The following is a 24844-nucleotide window of genomic DNA, read 5'->3' as shown; positions in this document are numbered from 1 at the left end:
CAGGAGGAAATGAAGAGAGGTTAGCCCACAGCGCCTTGGTGAAGGGCCCCCATCTAATCCCAGATCACACAATGGCAGGATAGGAGCACACAGGGCTATAAAAGCACTGGAAAGACCCCCCAGGGCAGACCTTTAACTTTGGACCAAGGAGGTCTGGATTCAAACATCAACTAAGCTCAGAGCTCACTGAACGGCCTAGGATACCTTTCAGCCTTAGTTCTCTGCCTGTAAAATAGGCATTTTCAAGGAATCTGCCTCACAGGGCTGTTGTGAGGGCAAATAAGAATCGCTCAGCACTTTGCATGCAACAAGTGTTCATTCACGATTAACCATGGAAATGTGGTCCCCAACAAATCAAAGTTTTTGTGGGCCTCCCTCAGACTTAACACCATCCTCCCCCCAGGCTGCATTCCAGTGGGGCTCGACTTGCCCAGTACAACCCCCTCTAGGCAACAAAGTAGGGGCAGGTAGAACCCATTCTTTTTACCTTCTTGATTCTATTTGATTTTTTTTTTCAAAAACAAACATCTTGGTTTGATCAGGATCACGTCATCGGCAAAGTAAGAGCCGGAAAACCTCAGAGATTCTCTTCTGATCAACTCCATGTGTGAGCAGAACCCCCCTTCTGCCTGACTGCTCCGGGCGCGCTTCTCTCGCTCTCCCTCTCTTTCTCTCCGGGTGCAGGGGGCGGGGGGGGGGGGAGAGGAGCCAAGGCCCATCCGTAAGGACAAGGGGAAGGAAGAGGGATGAAGGTACAGAGAGGCCCAAGAGAAAGAGCGCGCAAGAGGTTAAAGAGAAGGAGAACAGGGCTGGGCTGGGAGGCAGCATCCTGGAAAAGAGAGCGAGAAAAAAACAAAAACAGAAAACAGAAGAGGCACGCAAGAAGGCCATGAACAAAAGTGAGCGTGGCAGAGTGCCCAGAGGGAGGGGGGACACAAGAGACAGAGAGAAGGAGGGATGGGGAAGATCCCCCCCAACTATCCCTATTCCCACCCCAGAGGCAATGAGGGGGCTCCCAAACTGTGACCAGGGGGCCACCCGCAGTCTGCGAGCTTCACTCAGGTGGCCCATGGTGTGTCCGCATTTAATACTCATGTTAATTTTGTAATTGTTTTTTCATTGCTTCTTTTATTTCTCATATTGTATTTTATGGGACTCATTTTGTAATGCAATAAAATACAATGTAAGGAACAAAAGAAGCAATAAAAATGCAATTAAAAATCATACAGCATCTAGCACATTGCCAAAACAGGCACAACAGAACCATTAAGTCTGTCAAAACCCTCAGCAATTTCTGTGGGTGGGGGGAGCTCTAGGTTTGAGCTCCAAAGCTGAAGAGGCAGCCACAATGGAAATATATGTGCATTTGAAGATGTATGTGATGTGTGTATGATCACATAGAGCACCCCCTTAAAGCTATTGATTTCTGGAAGTTGCAAGCATAAGGCCTGGCTCTAACAGAGATGGTAAGCACATGCACAGGCTGTACCATTTCTGAGGAGGCTCACCTGGTAAAATCCTCCCCCATACCAAAAAAACCAAATAAAAATAATGCAAACCTGTCCTATGTAGTACACTAGATGTCATGGAACAGCCTTGTCTTGGCATCTAGTTTTCTATGCTGACAAATGTACAGAGGAGCATCCTGCCATGTGAGGACCCCCCTTCCCACCACATCTGCAGTCTGAAGTGGGGCAGCACCAGTTTAAGACTTTAGTGAGTAGCAGGCCTTTGAAGCAGGGTGGCCAGCTGAAAAAAATGGACAATTGCTGTGTAGAAGCCAGAGCTTCACCAGGAGTAGCATGTCAGGTGAATGATATCTGGTGAAGTGCCTTCTTCTGCACCAAGTTCTGGGGAGCCTGTCCTTTTCTGCACTCAGTCACCCTACCGGTGCTGGCAGTGAGGTGGCGATGGGGAGAGCATATGGAAGAAGGGAGCCTTGTCTAGGATGGGCTGAACCTCTTGGTCCTGCTTCAGAAATGTTTTGGCTGAATCAGATTTTAAAGGACATCCACCCAGATCCCACCAAAAGCTCTGGCTGGTGTTCTGGATATCTTCAGGCTCTGCATGTGGATTACGGGGTGATCACCAGGCCCTGTTGCAGATGCCCAGAGGCAGCTCTTGTGGGATCTGGTGTCACCAACAATGTCATTGTGACCTCACAATGTTCTGGCGAACCCTGTCTGTGTGTAGCAAAGGCTTACTGGAACCTGCTTCATCCGGTGGCAAGATGCTGCCAAGGCACAGTGCTGGAGCCAGAACACACCAGGGGGGATTCTGGTTGGGGTGGAGGCCATTTGACTCTCTGTGGGATGGTTTATGGGGCACCTCCACTTTACCAGTTTACCCCTCCACCCCAGCCTGGATGTTGGAAAGAGATCCACGGCAGGCGCAGGAAGAAGGAGGTAAGTGGCTGGCCACAAAGAGAAGCCCAAGGGAAGGGGGCTCTCTTACTGGCCTGTTCCCTTGAGCCAGAGAGAGGCCTCCTCAAAGCAAGAGCTTCTTGGTGAGGAAAGGCTTGCTGGTGAGCAAGGGTGGCTGGGAGTGGTGGGCAGCCACATAACAAGGGCTGGGGAAGGACTCTTGATCCTCTGTAGTCAGAGACAGGGACAGCCAGAAGGAGAAAGAACAGGACAGGAATATATATCCCCCATTCCTTTGACAGAGCCTAAGGATTGTGTCACCCCCTTAGTCATATCCTCCTCTTGCCTGCGCTGATGTTGCATCAAGGAACAGCTGGCGGTGGGGGGGAACAGGGGAGGATGGCGCCGTGTGGATGCAATGAGGAGCCAGTGCATTGGTGAAGCATGGGTCCCCCCCACTGTCACCCCCCTTCCAATCCCCACTGGCCACTCTTGCTTACATCATTGCCTATCCCAGGGAGGGGTAGCTGCAGGCCAGAAGTTGCTGCGACTTAAACTTTCAAGCTGTCCCCCGACACCCACCCACCCTTGTGTATCCCAGTTGAATGCCTCCTCCATTTTGTGCCAGCCTAGCACACAAGCTGACTTCAGAAGGGAGAGCCCCTCACTGGGTGAGGCAAGGTTTGGGAGGGCATCTTTGATGAGAAGAATCTGGTTTGATAGGGAAGAAGCTTACCCCAACCCCACCACAGGGGAGCATGACAAACATCCGCTGGGAAAGGATTCCTGTGAGAGAAAAGAGAGAAGAAGAAAGGGACTGAGGGTGCAGCTGAGCATTTTATGTGCATAAGTGCATTGTAAAACATCAGTTTAGAGCACAGCTTCTGACTACAGGCCTCTTTGTTTCCTCTCAGCCTTGGGTTGGGGGCGAGGGGTTGCATGCCTTGGCTCCTACCTGCTAGCTTCCCGTTGTCCAGCTTCAGGCGGCTGAGGGGGTTGGTGCCATACAGCAGCACATGGCGCTCCGTGTGGACGGACTGCAGCTCCTCCAGAGTGGCCTTGCGCCCCCGCAGACACTGGCAGAGAAACAAGTGGCTGTATTAAGTCAAGGGAGCACAAGGGCCAGCGGCAGGCAAAGAGGTCCCCCAAGGAAGAAGATCTGGAGTGCCGATCAAAGCAGAAGTCTAGGTAGTTCTGACGCAAGGGGCGCAATCCATGCAGGGGAATTTTGCCACATGCAAGCGCTGTTCAAATGAGCAGCGTGCCAAAAAAAGGCTTGGCCGGCCTTGTTCTTCATCTCAGGCTCTTCCCAGCTACCTCCCCACACTCAATGAGTTTTTAAGTTCTCCTCTTCTGCTGCCACTTCACCTGCCAAGATGCCACCATGTTTCAACCTTGGCTAGATGTTTTTCCCCTGGTTCAAAGGCATGGAAAAAGTAAACTGCCATTGCCTAGCAACCTCAGAGTGACTGAGCCAGTCATGTTTGATTCTTAAGTGGGAGGTATGTTTGGCACCCAGACCTGAGGTTTCCCGGACCGTTCTAAAGCCTGCCTTGCAGTTGCCAGGTAAAGAGGGGAGCAAAGAAAAGGATCTACACAGGGAATCCAATTGTTCCAAAAGAAAAATGGCTGCTCATAAATTTCCCAAAAATGTGTGAACGCTTTGGTGAAACACACATCTGCCCAGCATCTGCAAAGCGGGCGTCTTCAGAAAATGTGGCAGTGTTCACTTGCAGGATAGGATTTACAGAGCCTGAGAATGCTTCGCTGCTCAGTGAGTCAACAACTTTTGAATTAACAGGGCCATCCTGCGACACTCATAATTATTTTATGTGCACGTTGGGGAACAAACATTTTAACTGCAGAAATATGCATTGTTTTACTGTTTTCTTTTCTGAAGGGCATCTTAGTCACTGGTTAGAATAAGTGCTGTCAGCTAGCATGGGTGGGGAAGGGAACAAGGACAGCACTGGGGATCCAGAGTCCCTGTTGTCCTATGATTGTTTCTCTGTGAAGAGCAGGTTTTTCTGCCTTTCATCTTGGGTTGAGGGCCTCAAAAACTTTCTTCCTTTCCTCTCCTCTTATAGTGTTCTCTCCCCCCCCCCCACATACTCAAACACACACACTCAAACACAGGCTTGTTGGGGAATTGGGGAGGAAGAGGGTAGATCCAGGAAAATACACACTTTTTTATTTTGCAGCTTGTTTTTTGGCCCATTCTATAAAAGGGCTCCCTTGGCCAATAAACCGAGATGAGCGCCGCAACCCCAGAGTTGTCCGCGACTGGACTGGTCAGGGGTCCCTTTACCTTTACCTTTATAAAAGTTTAAACTAATAAAAGCTCACTTTAAAAAACACTAATCATGCCAGGCTCCTATAGATTTTATTTAGTAGTTGGCCCCCACCTTATCTCCAAGGAGTTCAAGGTGGTGACATATGTAGTTCCATCCCCTCTCCATTTTATCCTCACAACAACCCTTTGGGGTAGGTTAGGCTAAGAGACAGTGATTGGCCCAAGGTCACCCAGTAAGCTGCAGAACTGAGTGGAGATTTGAACCCTGGTCTGCCAGGCCCTAGTCCGACACTCTAAGCACTATACCACATTGGGAAATGTAGTTCTGTGTGGGAGGCTAAGATCTTTACTGGAGAATTCTCATCACTCTCACCAAACTACAATTCCTGAGGTTATTTTGGGTTAAAAACTGGAGGATAGACAAATGATCAGGAAAAGAAGTGGCTGAGCCTTCTCCCGTGTCTTTCACTGTGGCTAGATATGCAGAAATCAGAAGGTGAAGAAGCTTTTCACAGTGTGGAGATATCACCTGTAAAGGTATGCAGATTAAGTGGCTGTTAAATGCAGAGCTACAAAGGCTGGTAAAAAGTTGGCAACCCTTGCTGAATTGCTGTAAAATGCATATATGTTTATACTTTAGAAATGCACCTTGTTGAGATGACAATCACAATTTGGGTTTGCTGGTTCTCTGTGCTCTGTCCTATTTCCAGACTTCTCAGCCACCATAAGAAAGCATGATTAAGCAGCTGCCAAATTAAACTCAACAGATGCATTTCTTTGTTGGGACCGTGAGCTAATAAAGCCACATGAGATTAGTGGGGAGAGCTGAGCACACGTCCAGCGTGTCTTTGAAGTTTCTACTGCAGCCACATGCATGGCTGAAGGTGGAAGTAGTCTCTTCTCTCTTTCAATTTAAACTGGAAAGGGGGTTACTTCTTCAGCATACAATAGAAACTTGAACACACACACACACACACACACACACACTCCTCGCTCTTCATCATCTTATTACTTTCACCGTGATCTTCTATGAGCACCTGAAAGTGCAACAGGCAACCAGTGGTGTTTCCTGGCTATAGTTCCAAGAACAGTTACTCTAAATTTTCTAACCACTTGGAACACAAGGGCCACTCCTTCATCCAAAGATAAGAGAAATGCCCTGCTCCTAGATGTACCAAAAGTAAAAATACTGGTCATAAGAGGAGTTAATAGGCACTGTGACGAAATTATATGTTTCAACTCTAGCACTTGTGGTTGCAGAAAATTCCCTTTCTTCTACTCCTCTCTGCCACCTCCTTCCTTGCATAGATAAAGGTATCCCAATGAGCTAAAAATGAAAAGGAAGCAGAATATATTATGAAAAGCCAAGCAAATATATCCCTGGATGCTTTGTTTGAAGAAAGTGTTCAGAACACAGAATTTGGAGGGTATGCATGTATGCAAATTTCGTGCAAACTTCCCATCTCAGACTTCCAAAAGCTACAGCAAAACAGTCTCAAACCCTCCATTCATTACACTGGACCTGCACTGCCTCCTACCTCACACTGACTGCGTAGGCCACGTTCTTGCAGGCGAGACCAGATGCTCTGGATGCGGCCAGCATGTTCAGGGTGGTTGCTGTTGTCACCACACGAGCACTGGTGCTTCAACATGACTGAGTCATACACGATGCCTGCAACGAAAAGAAAAGCAGCACCCAGGTCACTCACAAAGCTGCAACACTCTCTGGGCTTGGTGAGCACTGGAAAACCAACTCGAGCATACAGGAACCATGTGGCACAGCTCTTCCAGAATGCAGTATGGACTGCAGGTGTGGAATTAGGAACTGCAATAATTACTAATGTAAATAAACACTCTGGTGGGGAACATGTCCTGGTTCTTCTGTCCACCTTTGCTTCCCATCCTGCACTCAGCTCCCACCTGTGGCTCCTAGAAGTTGTCAGCATGTGACAGTGGTCACAATCCCGGGAATGGCTTCAACTGGCCAGGTAAACCAGGTGAGGGGAGCCAATGGGTCTCAAACCCTCAGTGAGGTGGGGACTTCCCCTGTGGTCTTGTCACCTGGGTAGCACAGGACCGCCATATACACAGCCCCAGAGAAGTCACTTCAGTGCTGCTAATGCGGAAAACAACAACACCAAAGCAGTGGTTACAAGTACCCTCTCCCCTGACCATTGGGCCATGTTGGCTGGGGCTGATGGGAGCTGGAGTCCAAAAGCATCTGGAGGGCCACACGTTCCCACTCCTCTTGTAGGGAGTCCTTGGCTTGTGTGTGAAAGCTGTTGCGTTACCTGTGGTGAAGCGTGGCTTGTTCGACTGCTCTTGCACCGGCAAGGGGATTGCCTTGGAAGATGTGTCCTGGCTCAGGTGGGACGCAGTGGCAGGGGCAGGTGACGAATGAGCTCTGGAGAGCGGCCGGTGGGAGCCGCGGCTTGCCGAGACAAGCAGGGAGTCAGGATGCCTCCGCAGCTGCTGCTGCTGCTGCTTCATGCGCTGTTGCTGCTCCCAGACGTACTGGGCCTGTTGACCGAATTAAGAGAGGCACCATGTCAAACAGGGAACCCCCTCATGTCCCCTGCTACTCCTCTTGAAGCGCAGCTGTGGGGATACCTGCCTTCAGAGAGACGCGGAGTTCGCACCTGGGTAGCTGCTGCCCTCTAGTGCCTCTGCCCTGCATAGGCAGAGTCCCTTTGGTTCGCCATAAGCAGAGGCTGGCCAAGGAAAGTGTTTCTGGGGTGCTGGGGTCTAGTTATACTGATGGAGCACAGAAACAACGTCACCCTATTTTGCTGGTTTGTGAGTGTTGCAGAAGTTGGTGTATCCCATTTAGCAAACTGGGTTTGCTAAAGAATCTGGGTTTTTGAGACAGGAAGGGCTTTAGGCGCTTTGAGAAAACATTTGGAAGGAAAAAGGTGTTAAGCAGAAAATTACCTCAGGGAAAAAGGAGTAATTCCTGACCCCTTGGAGTCAGGAAGCTTAAAGAGAGGCCACTAAATATTTTACTATTAGCCAAAGATCACTGCCGTTTCCTGTATGTATGGACTTACACAGCGAAATCAGGAACATTTAAAAAGGACCAGAGTCACAGAATTGTAGAGCTGGAAGGGACCCTGAGGGTCATCTAGTCCATCTCCCTGCAATGCAGCAATCTCAACTAATCTGTAGGGTGCTGGGAGCAATAACCCAGGGAGCTGACTTATGCGGAGTGGGACCATTGGTCCATCCAGCTCAGTATGGTCTACACAGGTCGGCAGAGGCTCAACATCATCTCTTTCAGACAGGGTTCTCTCCTAGCCTTGCCTGGAGATGTTGGGGACTGAGCAGGCAGGGGGACCTTCTGCATGCAAACCTGATGCTCATCCAGTGAGCTATGGATCTTCCCAAACCTGAGGATTGGGACATAGCATATTGCTGACATAGCATTTTGAAATGCAGAAAGCATTGTGTGTGTGTCCCTTTTGCTCTCTTCCAATACCTGCTGAAGGACATGCTCCTCCTGAGGCTGACCCAACCGGCAGCGACTTTCTGTCTCTTTGCTGCTGCTTCCCCCTGCTGGCAAAGGCTCTGCCTGGGCCTGGGCCGGGTCGCTCGGATCTTCTCCTGCCTCTGCCTCCATGTCTTCTGAAGAGGGGATCTGCTGCAGCCGAGGTTTCTCGCTGGACTTGGCCATGCGCTGGGGTGGGAGGGAGAGAAGACCGAGTAAATCTGGGCTACGCAGGCTCAAAATAACCAGCCCCACAAATTTCACTGGTTCTGCAAACGTAGGCAGTTTGGCTGTGTTTTCCTATTCTGCATCCTGTATCTGAAATGCATTGCATACCGATGAATGGCCAGGCACCTTTCCTCAAGAGCTTGTTAGACGAGGGAATTAATCATTTTATTTGTTTGCTGCCTTTCCAGAGTTAAAATGATGCTCAAGGTGGCTTACAATATATTAAAAATTACATAGCAAAAGTGCTCATAAACAAAACGCCAACAAGCACACAACCAAACAGAACAATTTCCACATAAATCATAAAATCCAAAGTAAAGATACAAAAATCAACAGCAACCACCCCTCCCCACAATAAACCCCCTAAGCAACCCCCCAGCCCAAGAGTTTGTTCTGCAGCCTCAGCTTTTGTAGCTGGAGTCAGTCAGGACCGTTTCCTCCCAGGCCAGGTGGGCAGAGAGCAGGTCTTCCAGGACTCCCAGCCAAGACAAAAACAGAACCTTGGGTGCTGGGTTGCAGCACTGCCCCCTGCACTGCATTACCACCCCAGCACACAAGGAGTGCTGCCTAGAGGCCGTTTATGTCAGTGGCCCCCTCAACACAGGGCACAGAGAGCTGCTTTATATGAAGTGGGACCAGCACTCCACCTAGCTCAGCATTGTCCACACTGCTCTTGGCTGTGAGTCCTGGAAGATCTGCTGCCTGCCTTGCAGGCCTTTTTCCACCTGGCCTTGGAGGGTAGGACCCAGACTCCGGCTGCAGAAGCTGAGGCTGCTGGATGACTCTTGGGCTGGAGGATTGTTTAGAGGGTTATTGACAATAATTTTGTCTGTAACTTTATTTTAGATGTTATGATTTATGTGGAAATTGTGTACTTTTTGATGTCTTTTATTAGTTAGGGCTACTTTTGTTACCTTGAGCATGGTTGTAACTGTGGAAAAGCAGCATACAAATGCGTGGATGTATATATGTATGAATGGCAGTGATTCTCCCAGGTTTCTGGCAGGGCACATTCCCAGCCCTGCTTCACGACTGAACCCAGCCCTTCCCCATCTGGAGGAGACCAGAGAAGAGCCTGCCTTGCCCAGCTGGGTCTGCTGCTTCAGCCTCTCCAGGAAGAGCGCATGGTGCTGCTGGTAGGCCAGCTGTTGCTGGACAGCTCTGGGGCTGGACGGCAGAGGCTCCGAGCGTGTCCTTCCCAAGGGCTTGTGGGGCGTAGGCATCAACAATCGCTCTGGGGGAAGCAGCTGGGAGCGGCTGAAGTGGAAAGGGACCGTTCCCAGTCCTGGAACTGCAAAGGAAAGAAGAGAAGCTAAGAATATAATCTGGAATACATCGCTTGTCAGTATTGTTCCCATAGGTGGGAAAGTGGGAGAGTGAAATGTTAAAAACCCAGTGTACATTTCCAGCTAAAGCAGGCTCTGCGTTCACAGCACAAGCGGGAAGGAAATGCAGCAAAGCGAGTTAAGCATCACTTTGTGATAGTTCCTCCATTTTCACGTTTCCATCCCACAAGATTAAAATAACAACAACAATGCAGCAAGAAAACAGGCAAACAGTTTCTGCTGAATCCTTAGAAATGTCAAAGTGGCCTGGAAGGGGCTTTTGTCTGCCTCACTCATCACAGGCTGCCATAATAATAAAAAAAGAATGGAAGAAAAAACAAGAACAAATTCCTGAATTCTGTTCTGATTACCTACTCCAAATTGTGAAGGAGCAAAATCCTTAGATTTTTATTTTTTTTAATGCCAGAAATCTGCTTCTATCTGCTGCTTAAAAAATCTAGAGGAGCAGTGATAAGTGAGGCACATTCACAGCTGTCACAGCACAGGTGGCTAGCTGGGGCGGCAGAATTCAGACGCTGCAAGGTTAGTCTGGAAAACCCGTCCATGATGTTCTCCTCTTCCCCTCATTCTATGTAAGGGGCAGAGGAAAGGAGCTGCATGAGAGTGTCGGGATCTCTGTTTGACCGAGCTGATAAAAGCTCATCCTCCTCTGGCCGAGTCCTTCGGAATCGCCCTCGACGTGATTGACGACCTGAGCTTCTGATAAGGCTCCAGGCACAACCCCCATTCAGCAGGGTTTCCAGCAGCATGCGGAAGGATGAGATAGTATGAGCTACATGCTAGGAGTTTTATTTCTAACTACACAGACAGCAAAGAAAAATACATCCTCTCTCTGTGAGAGCAGAGAGCAACTGAAACGAACAGGAAACCAGTAACGTCACATCCGTCTCCCGTCTCCTGTGAGACTTTCAACAGTATGGAATGTGTGGAATGTAAACAGAGTCTTGTGACTCCAAAGCACTGCTCAGTAACAAACAGAAACTAACAGAGAGAACACTTAAGCGGGGACCACAGTTCCTCTTCTTCCTCCTTCTCCTAAGATGTCGTGTGGGGCAATCAAAACAAATGTTCTTGCAATAATGCAGTGTGAGCTGCCTCTCTGCATGGCATTTAATTACATAGGGTTTTGTGGCACAATCTTGTCCGAAGGCCAAGATGTAAGGGGGGCAATGAAGGACATAGCATGATGGTTATTGTGGTATTTGTGATGATCATCAAAGCAGCAAAATGAGGAACTGACAAGTGCAAAAACATATATATAACCTGCTTGTTCAGTATGAACGTTATCAGCCTAGAGCATTCTTCTCCCAAGAATCCCTCTGCTGCTACAGAACCTGCTATAAACACTACAAAACCCATCATGCTGTGCTATTTTTTTCTCCCTCGCATCTTGCTCATCTTCAATCACCCTTTGAGGAATACTGAACACAGTTCTCTTTTGTCTATGCAAACACGCACCAGTATCTTATTAAGTAAGACCCTTCCCTGCCCTATTGCCCCAAAGTGAGGGGCTGGTACGCACCTGTCACAAGAGGAGAATGGGGGAGAGAGGGCTCCAAGATTATAACAGGCTGCAGCCGAGTGGACAGTGGGTTCCCAGGCTCATGTTGCTCCAAGCTGGTTGGCAGGAAAACGGGCGCATGAGTGCTAGTCAGGACAGGCACCTTGTGAGCAAGGCCTGGGTGTGTCCGATGATCTCCATCGCCCTACAGAGAGAGAATTGGAGACGGTGGATCAAGAACACCTCCCTGAGCCCTGAACCTGGTCACAAAGTTCTCAAAGCGATGAGGTGGGTGCAAAACAGGTGAGGTATGAGGGATTAGTTCAGATCAGGGGGTGGGCAGAAAGGAGATTGAAGAGGCAAGCAAGGAGATTCTGCCCCATAAAAATACTGTCACTGAAGCTTTTCTTCAGGAGAGAATCTGAGTTTGCTACTCAGAGAACTGTAGAGTTGGAAGAGAGCCCGAGGGGCATCCAGACCAGCCCTCAGCTGAAATCAATAGGCCTAACTTACTCATGCCCACTGGTTTCAGTGGGTCTACTCTGAGTAAACCACAGCAGAATACCACACCCAGATCACTTGCCCCTTGGCAATGCCTGGTACTCTAGAAACGGTCCCAGGTACACAGGAGAAGAGCCCTGCTGGATCAGGCCAAGGCCTAGAGTGGAACACAGGAAGCTGATTTAACCACTGGTCCATCTAGCGCAGCCTTGTCTGCACTGACCAGCAGCAGCTGAACATGGATTCAGGCAGGGTTTCCCCCTCCCCCGCCCTGGAGATGCCAGGGACTGAACCTTCTGCATGCAAGAAGAAGAAGAAGAAGAGTTTGGATTTGATATCCCGCCTTTCACTCCCCTTCAGGAGTCTCAAAGCGGCTAACATTCTCCTTTCCCTTCCTCCCCCACAACAAACACTCTGTGAGGTGAGTGGGGCTGAGAGACTTCAAAGAAGTGTGACGGGCCCAAGGTCACCCAGCAGCTGCATGTGGAGGAGCGGAGACACGAACCCGGTTCCCCAGATTACGAGTCCACCGCTCTTAACCACTACACCACACTGGCTCTCAAGGCAGATGCTCTACCGCTGAGCTACAGACCATCTAGCTCAGCTTTCTGTTTCCCACTGCAACCAACCCAGATGACTCCAGAAGCTTCTATCATGGTTGTCCCCTCGGCAAAGCCCCTCTAGACATACCCTGGCAGCCGCTGCAGAAGTGGTCGGAAGTCCAAGGGTGAGTGCTGGGAGGGAGCCAGTGGTCTGAAGAGCAAACTGAGCCAATGAGCTCTCCTGCATTCTCAGGCGCTGAGCAAGGGGTGTCTGCATTAAAGATAGCGGGTGGGAGAATCAATCAACTTCAGTGACTTTCAAGCTTCTGGGCTCAAGGGGATGCATGAGCTGTCGCCAAGCAACTCCACTGTTGCTCTTCTGCCATGGAACCACTGCATGGCGGAGAGGATTCTGGGAGATCTGCTCAGGTTATGTAGACCCTCTGACAGACCGGCTGGTCCTTCCCATCTGCATAAATCATGTGTGCCTGTGAGAACACTTCCCAGAATCCTCCATCTGCAGGAGATCCTCAGCAGACGTTGCTGGCAGATCCTGGCTTTGATCTTGTTTGAATCTCGAGTCCAACCATTGATGCCCATTCACCCTGATTCCACCACATATTACAAAGGAGAACCAGCAAAAGAGAAGGGATCTGCGCAATGACATGTTTGTGTATGGGAACTATATGTGCAGCAACACATTTACTCACTTTCCAACTCTCCACTTTTCAACCACTTTGATGTCGCAAAAGCAGAAGAAAGTTGACATATTTACACCTTTCTGCCCCAATTTTCTAAGAAAGGGCCTCTACAACCACTAAAATACCACTGGCAATAACTTATTAACATAGGAAACTGCCTTAAATGGAGTCGCACCACAGGTTGGTCTATGTAACTCAGTATTGTCTACGATTCTACAGCTGAAAGGCAGGGGCTTTGCTGAGTTTCAGGCAGGGACTCTTTGCCCCACCCTGCCTGAAGATGCAGGGGACTGAATGGGAGACCTTCTGCTTTTAAATATATGCTCAGCAACTGAGCTATGGCCCTTCTTCAAAAGAAGGAGGAGGAGGAGGAGGAGGAAGATTTCTTTAAAAAAGAAAGAAAAAAGCAGTAGATAAAACCAGACAGAAAAAAACAGCTTAGCAAATGGGCCTGCTGGAAGAGGCACAGTGGTGAAAAGGACATTTTTTGCAATGGACTTAAAATTTGCCAAATCGTAGTGCAAATAACCCTCAATTATAGGGTGAATGTTGTAAAACTTAGAGAAGATTGGAAGCATTTGTGTGGGGAGAAGGGGCTGATGAGGGAGTGAAACGGAGCCATTCTTACTAGAATTAAAATGATCAAAAGGCAGGTGGAAAGGTGTTTGTGTGTTACAAGACACAACTGCCTCTTTGTGTGATCCTGGTAGGTGGAAGCCAGCATTGGGTAGGTGGGTGGGTGCAGAGCCTAGGAAACCTGCTCTTCCTGCAGGTTTTCTTGGCTTACTGATCCCACAGGCCAGTCACAGACTCCATGGGGATCAACCCAAGTCTCCAGTCCTACAGGGTCCATACCTCTTGTGCAAGTCCTGGCGCGGCCGGCAGGGCTCCGTGCTCTGGCACCAGGCTGTCATTGGGTGAACTGCACCCAGACACTGGGGTGCTGCTGCTGCTGGGAGATGAATCTGCAGGTGAGAAAGAACATGCACGGCTTTGTCTACAGCAAGACCAGGACAAGCAAAGGAAGGGGAAAGAGAATGCTCAGGTACACAGTCATGGGAGACTTGAGGATTACTGGAGGAATGCCGTAAGTCTTGGATGCAGTCATGATCAGGTATCGGGAACCTGTGGTCCACCAGACGTTGTGTGACTCTCAGCTCCCATCAGCCCCAGCCAGCATGCCCAATGGTCAGCGATGATGGGAGTGGTACTTGGAGGGGGACAGGTTTCTCATCCTTGGTTCATGCCACACAGGTATGGTGAACCAATCATGCAGGTTCACCATGAAGTTAAGCAGGTTCTATTTTGTTTATTTTTAAGATTTCTTACTCACCTTTTATCATACCATCCCAGGGTGGGTTACGACAATATGGTATGCAATTATAAAAACGTGGAAGAGTTACAATTATCAAACAAGTAAAATTGTTTTAACCAGAACAGTATAAATTCAGTTACAGATAGGTAGCCGTGTTGGTCTGCCATAGTCAAACCTGGTCTGAACAAAGACCTTGGATTCTTATCTCATTATACATGACAAAGCCATTTTTCACCTTTTCACCCCTTGCTTTTTCCTGTAAGACCTATTGCAGTCGAGTCGTCAACAGGCTCATCACAGCTATCTGCCAATCACCCATTCCCACCACCCTTCTGAGTAATACCCCTCCCCACCTTCTCACTATATAGAAGGGTCTGGAAACTTCTGTTTCAGTGTATCTGAAGAAGTGTGCATGCACACGAAAGCTCATACCAAGAACTGACTTAGTTGGTCTTTAAGGTGCTACTGGAAGGAATTTGTTTTGTTTTGAGTATAAATTCAGGAAGTGTCATTCCCCCGTGCAAACAGATGCACATGATAAGTTATACCTCTACCCAGCTGCATGAAGTACACAACCTTTCCCTCTTATAAGCCATTTCTTTTCCCAGAATACTTCATTCTGTCCCAGGTTTGTACCCAAACCCAACAGTATTCCATAGCTCAGTCCTCCTTGGGGTGTTTTTTCTTTAGGTTCCCTCCCACCTTACAGGACTATTTCCCAATGGGGGGGCACTTTTGCCATCTTTCGGGTTCCGCTGAACTTTTCATTTAATAAATAAAAATAACTGTGTTGTGGGGTTATTGTTTTTGCTTATTACCATGTTGTATACTTTTGTGTTGTCATATCGTAAACCACCCTGTGATCCTTGGACAAAAGGGGCAGGGAATAACTCTAATAAATAATAATTACATTTAATAAATAATAATAAATTTGATACTTCTCCCTTATGGGCAACACCAGGAACCACACTGGATAACTCTGACCACAGCCACACTGGACTGTTGTAAGGCAGGCCTGCATAGCTTGTGACCCGTCAGCTATACACAGTGGAAGTATCAGGAGCGCCCATATTCACTGGCACTGAAACGAAGGGGGAAGCTAAGCTTGGGGTGAGCAAGCTCCCCAGACCTCTGTTTCAAATGGGCTCATCTCAGCTGACTGAATGGGGGCTTCTTCACAAATAAGCTCATTCTTAGCCCAGCTGCGTCACAAACTATGGTCCTGCTGCATTCCCAACAAAGGCAGTTAATCCTCTGAACCAGGAAATCCTTGGAACCCCGGAGCATCCTCATGGCAATGGATGCTCCATAGCAAGACCACACCCACCAGACTCTTACCAATGGCTTCTGCCGGGCGCCTCTTCAAGGAAGGGGGTGCACTCTCCTTGCGCGTCAGTGGGTTTTTGCGCCGCTCGCCGGCCTTCTTTGTCTTGTAGCGCAACTTCAGGTTGGGTTCAGACGCTGTAGCAAATTCAGGAAAGAAGGTGAGAACCACCATATTTGACCGCTGGGGGTCAGGAAGTGCACTGGCCAGTGAGTCTTTGCTCTGGCAAGGCAGGCTCAGCACAAAGGTTGGGGATGAGAACCTCCCCAACTCCACAATGGGGAAGATGCAGGGCTGGTGGAACCAAGGCCAGCCCAAAACTCAGGACCTCTGCTAGTCCCTGAGGCAGAGAATCCAAATGTATGCCATAAGGTGGAACTGAATGAATAAAGGTGATAGGCAACATCTGCACAAAGCACAATCCAATTTCTCATCTCATCTCACATTGGTCATCTGTCATGGATGCTTTAGCTGAGATTCCTGCATTGCAGGGGCTGAACTAGATGACCCTTTGGGTCCCTTCTATCTCTACAATTCTTTGACTCTGTGATTCTTACTGTCATCACCCTTATCATTGCTACTAGACTGAAAGGGGTGAGGAGGCCAAAGGAGAGGCCACCTCTCAGCAGAGGTGGTAGGGAGGCCCCTCTGAAGCTAGCCTGCATGAGACTGCATGAAAAGTTGCTGGTGCACACACATCTTAAGAGACTTCCAGGCTTTCCCCCGATTGTTCTATGCTTCCTGCCTGTTACCCTTGAGTCTCCCTAATTATGACATTGTTTTTGTACAGCCCCGTTTTCTTCTTTGTAAGCCACTTTGAGCATAAACTGTTTGTGTGTGCGGAAATGCAGCATTCAAAAATATGAATGAGTGAATGATTAACCCAGCAGCCATGTGTCTCACAGATAAGCCATTGATCACGTTCCTCTCCAGGTCAGGAAAACCAGGTTTCTGCAGATCAGACCAAGGCTGGCAGCCCTGTCCTCCTTGCCCCTCCCTGGTTCACCTGGCAAACCCCACAAAAATGCTCTCTGACACTGCTCTTGCTCCTCACCTGTTTTCCTCAGTGGAAAGTGCTCTGGGGAGTCTCCGGAGCTGTTGGAGACAGGAGGGAAGAAACTGGGGAGGGCAGGGTTGGATGGGCCTTCATGTTCCATTGGTTCCAAAGATCTGCATGGAGGAGAAGAGAGAGCTTTGCTGCTGACTTGGTTTGACCTGAGCCACATTGTGGTTAAGGGAATGAGCAACCAGGGAGGAAGTCTGCACTTCAAATCTCATCTCAGCTGTGAACTATGGCTGGAGACAGACAGTTGCTGTGTCAAATCTGGCATTGCACATTTACCTGTAAAGTATTTATACCCCTCAGAGCCAGAGATGCTGGGGACTAAGGTATCACCTTTTGTATATAAAGTGTTTTCTCTACCACTGAGCTCGTGTGTGTCCCCCACCCCCTGCAAAGTTCATCCTTCCAGGAGCAGCTAATGTCACTCTTGCAACCAAGAAAGGACACTTTAGACACAGCACTCTTCCTTCCTATCTCCAACAACATTGCATGGGAAGTGACAGTCAAAACGGGTCTTATTCCCAATGACTTACAACAGCCTTCGCCAACTTGGCACATTCCAGTCTATTTGGACTTCAACTCCCATCATCCCCAGCCAGCACTGGCGGGGACTGATGGGCACTATGTTGGCTAAGGCTGGCTTACACTTTCATACTTCTGTGCAAACTAATGACATTCTATTTGATTTGTGAAAGCTGGGTGGTTTAGGGCTTTCCATGTGATCAGTGCCTCAGATTTATTAGACCTACTTGGGATATAGGTCAGCAACCTTTGACTCAATTCTCATACTTCGATCATCCCAAACCAAAACCTTCCACACATTCTCTCTGACTTAAAAGCTTTAGATGTAACGTCACGGAGCACTACAGAATGGAAGACCAAATTAAATTATGCAGAATTTTTCAGCGTTCTTTCTAGTTACCGTATTTTTCGTGCTATAGGGCGCACCGGCCCATAGGACGCACCTCGTTTTTTGGGGTGGGGAATGAATAAAAAAAAATTATTCCCACCCCCAGCCGTGGCTGCCGCCCCAAGCCTTGCACATGCCTGCCCAAAGCATGGGGCACCCTCCGGAGGGCTCCACGTGCTTCGGGCTGCAGGCTGCCGCCCCAAGCCTCGCGTCCCCGGCGGGACCTCCCGCCGGGCGCGCAAGGCTTGCAGACACTCGCCCGAAGCACGGCGAGCCCTCTGGAGGGCTCCGCATGCTTCGGGTGGCAAGCTGCCGCTCCAAGCCTTGCGCGCCCGGCGGGAGCTCCTGCCGGGCGCGCAAGGCTTGCAGACACTCGCCCGAAGCACGGGGAGCCCTCCGGAGGGCTCCGCATGCTTCAGGCGGCAGGCTGCCACCCCAAGCCTCGCGCGCCCGGCGGGAGCTCCTGCCGGGCGCGCAAGGCTTGCAGACACTCGCCGGGGCTGCAGGCTGCTGCCAGCAAGCCTTGTAAGCCCGCAGGAACTCCCGACAGGCATGCAAGGCTTGCGGATAGCTTCCTGAAGCCTGGAGAGCGAGAGGGGTCGGTGCGCACCGATGCCTCTCGCTCTCCAGGCTTCAGCGAAAGCCTGCATTCGCCCCATAGGACGCACACACTTTCCCCCTTCATTTTTGGAGGGGGGAAAGTGCGTCCTATGGGGCGAAAAATACGGTATGACATCATGCTCTTGTGAAAAACTTGGCTGACATGACTTTATCGGTTTGGAGGGTAAACAGGTCTTGCAGGTTTGGGCAGTGCATTCTGAAAACCTGTCAAACATGTTTGACTGGAGAAGGAAGTGGGGGAAAGAGATTTGTGTGGATGACATCAGCAATGGTACTTCTATCATACCACTTTAAACTCGCTTCCATACAACAGTGCTTCTCCAACCTTAGCCACTATCTCTCAGCCTCAGTCCTTTACCTGCAACAAGGAGATGAGAATACTGGTCTGTCTTACAGGACTGTTGCTAAGGCTGACTTTGAGCACTTAGAAAAAGCACTACAGGGATCTCTGCAGCTGGACTCAGCCCACTGAGTTCAAGAGGATTACTCAGTGGTGCAGGCTGTAGCAGAGCCCCATGTCTCGCAGAAGCGACGAGCTGTGCGCGCGTCCGGGCTGAAGCTCTCAGCGCTCGCCGCGGTCCCCACGCGTCAGGGCCGCGGAGGGCGCACCAGGCAGCCCCTCCTCACAGCCCCGTCGCTGCTGCTGCTGCTGCAGCTGCTGGGCCATGTTGCATTTTCCTTGCCTCTCTGCCCTCCTCCTCCGGGCAAGCGGCGTCGTTTGGGCGGCAGCGCCAGCGGCAACTCGCCTCAGATCACCTGACATGGACCCGCCGCCACCGCCGTGGCTACCTTACCGTAAATACCCCAGCCCAGGCAGCAGCAAGAAGAAGCTGGCAGCGGCGGCAGGTTAGGGGTTAGGGGCGCAAATTACTTGCCTTGCCCCGGGTGCTGAAAACCCACACTACGCCGCTGCCTGCACTAGCATGCATAAAACTTAAGTACGCCTGCCCCCTGAGTCCTGCCACCCACCCACCGGCAGAGCAGCCTTCTCTAACCTGGTGGCTTCTAGATGTTGCTGGACTACAGCTCCCATCATCTGTGACCACTGGCCATGCTGGCTGGAACTGATGGCACTGTAATCCAAAACATCTGGAGGACATCGGGTTGACGGACTACTACAGGTTTTCTTTCTTCCAGATGTGGAAAGCAGCTAGCACAGCAACCCCCCCCATTCTTTTTGGGTCTGGAGATACATCTGGAAATGTGTCTCCAGACTAAGCAACTGTTGTGGGCACCATATAATTTCTTTCACCAAAGAAAAACTGGTGGTGCTGGCAAGAGGCAACACATCTACGAACACCCCAAAACAAAACAAAAAAGCAGGCAATACCCGCCTCATAAACCCTGGTACCCCCATTCCAAAAAATAAAACATTTTAAAAAGAAAATATTTGGGATGAGTGGAATAGTATGGATGTTTCTGATGGTATCCATGGGCAAGATCAGATCAGAAGGAGCAGAAGTCCTTTTTCCACGTGAACCTTCCTGACCAGGACCATGAGAAATGACAGGCACTCACAGGGTATGTATGAATGTATATGGCCGGCACTTCTTTTGTGACATAACCCTGATTGCTGGTAATGTAAATGGGCCAACTACTCTGTCACAGGGTGTAATAATAGAAGTGAAAGCAGGTCACTGGAAATGTGCCCAGGCAAGGCAATGGTGTGCCAAGAGCCAGAGCACGGGAGGTGGGAGGTGTAATACCAGACAGGCTAATCATGATCCGAGGGGTGTGTGAACTGGCTCAGTTTTGCCAGCACACCAAACACCCACAGAAAGCAGGTGGAGGATTATGGAGATGTAAAACCAAGTGCATGAAAAATAACACGGCACCAAGATGTGAAGCAGGATCCTATGCATGTTTACGTGGAAATGCAACCACTATATTTAAGCAACTTGTGTTGGGGGGCAGCATATGGGCATGTGCACCAGCCCCACCCTCTACCCTCTGACTTCCCTGCTTGAGCAGGGAGCTCTGAAGGGGATTTTTAAAGATTATTCCTCATGACTGGGAACTCTGATAATTCAGGGTTCCCAACCGTGGGAAGGTCAGGGTGGAGCAGCTCAAGAAGGGTGTAGAACACACACTGTCCACAAGCTGCTTAAACACAGAACAGAGCCTGCATGTGGCTTTTGTTCAGTGGGCCTTGCCCAAGGACCAGGAGCATGGAGGATTGTCTTCTTCATCCAGAATGTCCATTCTAGCCAATGGAGTTTTAATGTTCATAGTACGGGTGCAGAAAATGATATGAGCATATGCTGTGTGTGAAAATGGTGTAAATCAAGGGCGCTCACATCTGGATAAATCAGGGTGAAACCCAGGGTATAAAATCAACCCAACCAGCTGGAGATCAATAGCCAAGCCATCCCTGCTTTACATTCTTTGGGGTTTGGGCTTTAACAAGAACTGAGACCTGGCATAGGACACAGCCAGCATACATGTATGTATTGACCTATATGCATCTACAACCAGATCACCTGTATGTAATGACTGGTGCATTGGTCCTTTCCAGAGCAGCCTGCTGTTTCTTCAGGATGACCTCAGCCAGCTTCTGCTTCACAACCATACTCGCTACAGCACCTGTTGAGCAAAAAACCGTCATGAGACGATGCCACCGAGACACAGCTCAGAGCCGTCTTTAGCACCTGCCACCCATCAGAATTAGGCTTCAGCTCCTTTCAGCAAAAGCCACAGCCCCTGAAGCTGTATCAACCCACTGGTAGCAAATCACTGGGAATTTGATTAAACTCAAGATGCATGCTGTCAGGGGTTCAGGGAGAGAGGCGCAGATGAGGGAGGAGACAGAGAGTGAGGGGGAAGGATTCCAGAGTGACGAGGAAGAGGATGACAATGACCCAAGATTGTCCATGAGTCCGTCCAGTGAATCGGAGGACTCCCAAAAGGGAGCCCCTCTGGTCAAGCCAAGGGAAGCTAGAGGGGGAAGCAGTCAGGAGCAGGGAAACGAAGGGGGAACCCCCAGTGGGAGTTGGAGAGCGAGACCGGCTGCTCCGCTGGAACGGAGTGAGGGGGGAGGAGTGACCAGTGTGTCAGAAGGAGCAGAACAGGAAGCAGAGAGGGGAAGGAGATCAGGGCAAAACGTCCTGCCGGAAGGGGAGGAAAGTAGTATCGAGGGCAGTGTAACTGTCGAAGGCAAGGTCAGGAGCAACGTACGCGCGCCAAGTTCAAAATGGGAGGCGCGCGGAAATGAAGAGAGTCCTGGGGAGGAGCCTGGTCCCAAAGCCCGAAGGAGGGGGGAGGCGGCGGCAGAGGACTCAGCCTCTGGAGAGTCCCGAAGGGAGAGAACACAGGGGGGCAGAAAGACCCTGTGGAAAAGGAAAGAGAGAAAGAGGTGGACCAGTACAAGCCTCTTAAACTGGTGTAGAGGGGGGACCGACTCAGAGGGTACTTCAGCGGTCTAAGCGTAACAGACGTAGAGTCACGGACCTCGGATGTAAAGCGAATAATGTTCTTCAATAAAAGCTTTTGTACATAAGCTGGAGTGGACTTTGGTCTCTTGTGAGCTGGGACCACGGGTGACTCTGACACATGCTAACATTTTTCAATAAGTAATTAAAGAATGGTTTCACTTAAGAAGAGTGTGTGCTTTAAAAGAAGCAGCTTGCCATTCTCACTTTTCAAAAGAGACATTTGGTAGGACATGAAGGCAAATGTTCCCCCCTTTAATCCTCATAATGTGGTGATAGTAAGTTGCAAAAGTTAGCAACGCACCAAGTTTTTTCTCTTTGTCATAGGAAGTCATCTTAATTCAACTCAGACCAATGGGCCCACCTACCACAGTATTGTATATATACCAAGGATGGGGAACCTGTGCATCTCTGGATGTTGTTAGACTCCAACTCCCATCAGCCCCAGCCAGAATGGTCAATGGTCAGGGAGAGTTTGTAGTCCAGCCACATCTGGATGGCCAAATGTGAAACATCTTGTTCTGGTTCTACCTGACTGGACTCAAGATCATCTCCTTGCACAGCATGGGCTCCACCACTCAGCAGCAGCTTTGTCCAAACCAATTTCTGCCAACCTCCTTCATTGAACGGCCCCAACTTGTACCACAATCCCCCCCCATATCCTCACCATTCACAAAACTTTCCACTGTGTCTCCCATGAAAACACCCCCCCCCCAAAGTAAGAAGCTCCAAAAGCTTTGGCCTTTTCTCAAATGAAAAGCCACCCTGCTCCCTGATTGGCTGTGGGGCCCAGCAGAATAAGGGTCAAGCTCCTCACAGCCCTCAACTGTTCATTGCATGACTCCAGGGGGTGTGGCATTGGGAGCAGAAGGGGGGCACTCTGACCTAGAGCTGCAGAGATGCCTACTTTGCACATCATAATGATCAGAGAGAAGAGTTGCCAGCTGTGTGCAGGAGCTACCCTGCTTTGATCATCACTGTTCAAAGAAGTGCAGGTTTGTGGGAGGCGCTGCTTCTCTATGAACACCTATGAGAGATCAAGGAGCAGGATGAAAGCACACACTCTCACATGCACCTTAGAGCACTTTTATGTTATGTAGAATTGCTTGCAGGTTTCCTACAGACATCTGGTTGGATACTGTGAGAATGAAATGTTGGACTAGAACATTTATGTTCTTAAGGCAATGTTTTCCAAACTTGGGTCCCAGTTGACTACAACTCCCATCATCCCTAGCTAGCAGCAATGCTTGTTTTCTAGAAAAATGGGTGCTGGTACTCATCATGAAGTTGTTACAGTAAGTGCCACAATTTTAACAACAAAAATGAGGTGCCGGCACTGCGTACTCTTGAGTACCCGGGGGGGGGAGCACTGGCTAGCAGGACCAGTGGTCAGAGATGATGGGAGTTGTGGTCCAACAAAGCTGGGGACCTAAGTTTGAGAAACACTGCTTTAAGGGAAAACACACTCAGAACTTGGATGAGGTCACCCTTCCTGTGCCTCCCCAAGAACCAGATTGCTGTTTCCAGTATCGGAACTGTGCTATGTTATTCTGGGGCACAGCACCACCTCCAAAGTGCTGACACAGCATGGGAAGTGACTGAGAGGAATTCCCAGGGGTGTCTCTCAGCAGACCCAAGAGGTGTGAGTGCAAGCCAGAAAGTAGGCTGCTTCCAATCACTATAAAACCACCCCAGCAGAGTGCTATGGATGGGCCTTGGGCCAAGGGGCTGAAGTTCACATTCCTCCTAGCCAAGGACTGCCTAGGTCATCGTCTCAGCCTCAGTTCCCTATGTGTAAAACAGGTGCATTACTGAACCAGCTGGCATGTATGGATTTTTTTAAGTTACATTTTTGATTTTTTAAAAAATAATCAGTGCAAGAACATTACAGCCCCACTAGATAAGAAATTCCATTTACAACAGAGTAAGTCTGCCATCCTCAGCTAAAGACAGGGATTTCAGATTAATATTGTATCCTTTCATCTACCTATACTGTCACTACCAAATGCTTTTTATTAATACAATGAGATGGCGGCAACCCTATGCCAACTCAGTGGGACTTCTTTCTGAGTAGCAACATATAGGATTGGACTCTACAATGTGTATTTTTCTTTCTCTACTATAATTTATGCTGTGTATGATGCACACACACAAACACCAGACCCCCAGGTATATAAATTCAATAAATAAAAATAAAATAAAATAGGAGAGTTGTATCTATCCAGGAAGAAACGGGTGCAAGCCAGCCCACTGTTCTAATTTTGAAAAATCTCAGGATCTTATGCAGATCCTATGATATGCAGGGCTGCTTTGAGTGTTATTATCTGAAAACAACAACAGCTGGGTGTAACTTTCTGAGTCACTCCTTGGTCTGAAAAACATTTGAGATTACAATGTTCAAATGGTGCAGGCTCCAGACCTCAGAAGCTTTCTCTCCTGATGATACTTGGCTACCACAATGCGTATGAAGACGTATTCTAGGAAATGGTGGGAGATGCAGCTGCTCTCCATTTTAGAATCTGTGGGGTTGAACACACTTACAATGCAAGAGCAATGCAGCTCACTCGGACCATTAAGCAGTGCATCACATGGGCTGAGACTAAGGGAGAAGAAGCTTCAAACAACAGGTGATTTGAAGGAAGGGAAAACAGAAACCAGTGAAACAGGGAAGGTGCAGCTCTACAGCTGGACGCTAGATGGCAGGAAGGGTTAACATATGGGGACCAATGCCATCAGCAGTATGAGAAATTGGGCGCCCCTGGTTGCTACTGACATGGACCACCTAAATATCTTAGAACTGCAAGAGACCTAAATTAGCTGGCTACTGAGGCAGGGCCATCCACCAGTTTCCTTTCCTGATCAACCACCAAACTCATCCATCTGCTTCCGAATAGTCCTGTCGGTCAACTCACAGGCCCCATCCATACACCCACTTCAGCTTATTTGTTATTAATTTATTGATTTATTTGATTTATATACCACCCTTCATCATAAGATCTCCAGGCGGTTCACAGAATAAAATACAGGATAAATACAGGAGTGCTGCCCCTCATGGCCTTTTCCACACTACTGGCCAACGCACAGCATCCAGTTACACTGAATTGCAGCAGGGAGTGGGCTTCATGTGGCCCTTGGATGAAATTTCATGTGAGTGGCAAGGAGCAGAGGAGGGGTAGCAGAAAGAGACACAATGGAGCGCCAGCATGCAGCCCCTGACAGATCAG

The 24844-nt window shown here is 49.2% G+C and overlaps 1 protein-coding gene and 1 long non-coding RNA gene across 7 annotated transcripts in view; one reads left to right on the top strand and one right to left on the bottom strand.

The window, feature by feature from the left end:
- The window catches only part of HDAC7 (histone deacetylase 7), a 186704-nt gene that overhangs the window by 20603 nt on the left and 141257 nt on the right, over window positions 1–24844 (bottom strand). For all 6 annotated transcript variants that reach the window (XM_081851707.1, XM_081851708.1, XM_081851706.1 and 3 more), the window contains 12 exons: window positions 20673–20775; window positions 16653–16768; window positions 15613–15735; window positions 13815–13924; window positions 12407–12529; window positions 11237–11420; window positions 9448–9659; window positions 8132–8329; window positions 6948–7176; window positions 6195–6328; window positions 3319–3439; window positions 3100–3149 (listed from right to left, as the gene is read on the bottom strand). In XM_081851707.1, coding sequence (XP_081707833.1) covers window positions 3100–3149; window positions 3319–3439; window positions 6195–6328; window positions 6948–7176; window positions 8132–8329; window positions 9448–9659; window positions 11237–11420; window positions 12407–12529; window positions 13815–13924; window positions 15613–15735; window positions 16653–16768; window positions 20673–20775 — 1703 coding nt within the window. The remainder of the gene's footprint in view (window positions 1–3099; window positions 3150–3318; window positions 3440–6194; window positions 6329–6947; window positions 7177–8131; window positions 8330–9447; window positions 9660–11236; window positions 11421–12406; window positions 12530–13814; window positions 13925–15612; window positions 15736–16652; window positions 16769–20672; window positions 20776–24844) is intronic.
- LOC309336271 lies at window positions 18318–20957 on the top strand. The gene is made up of 2 exons (XR_014153966.1): window positions 18318–18463; window positions 20708–20957. It is a non-coding gene; the product is annotated as an uncharacterized lncRNA (long non-coding RNA).

This window comes from Podarcis erhardii, assembly GCF_964252035.2.
Source record: "Podarcis erhardii genome assembly, chromosome: 2".
NCBI lineage: Eukaryota > Metazoa > Chordata > Lepidosauria > Squamata > Lacertidae > Podarcis > Podarcis erhardii.
This window is presented reverse-complemented; position numbering and strand designations above follow the sequence as displayed.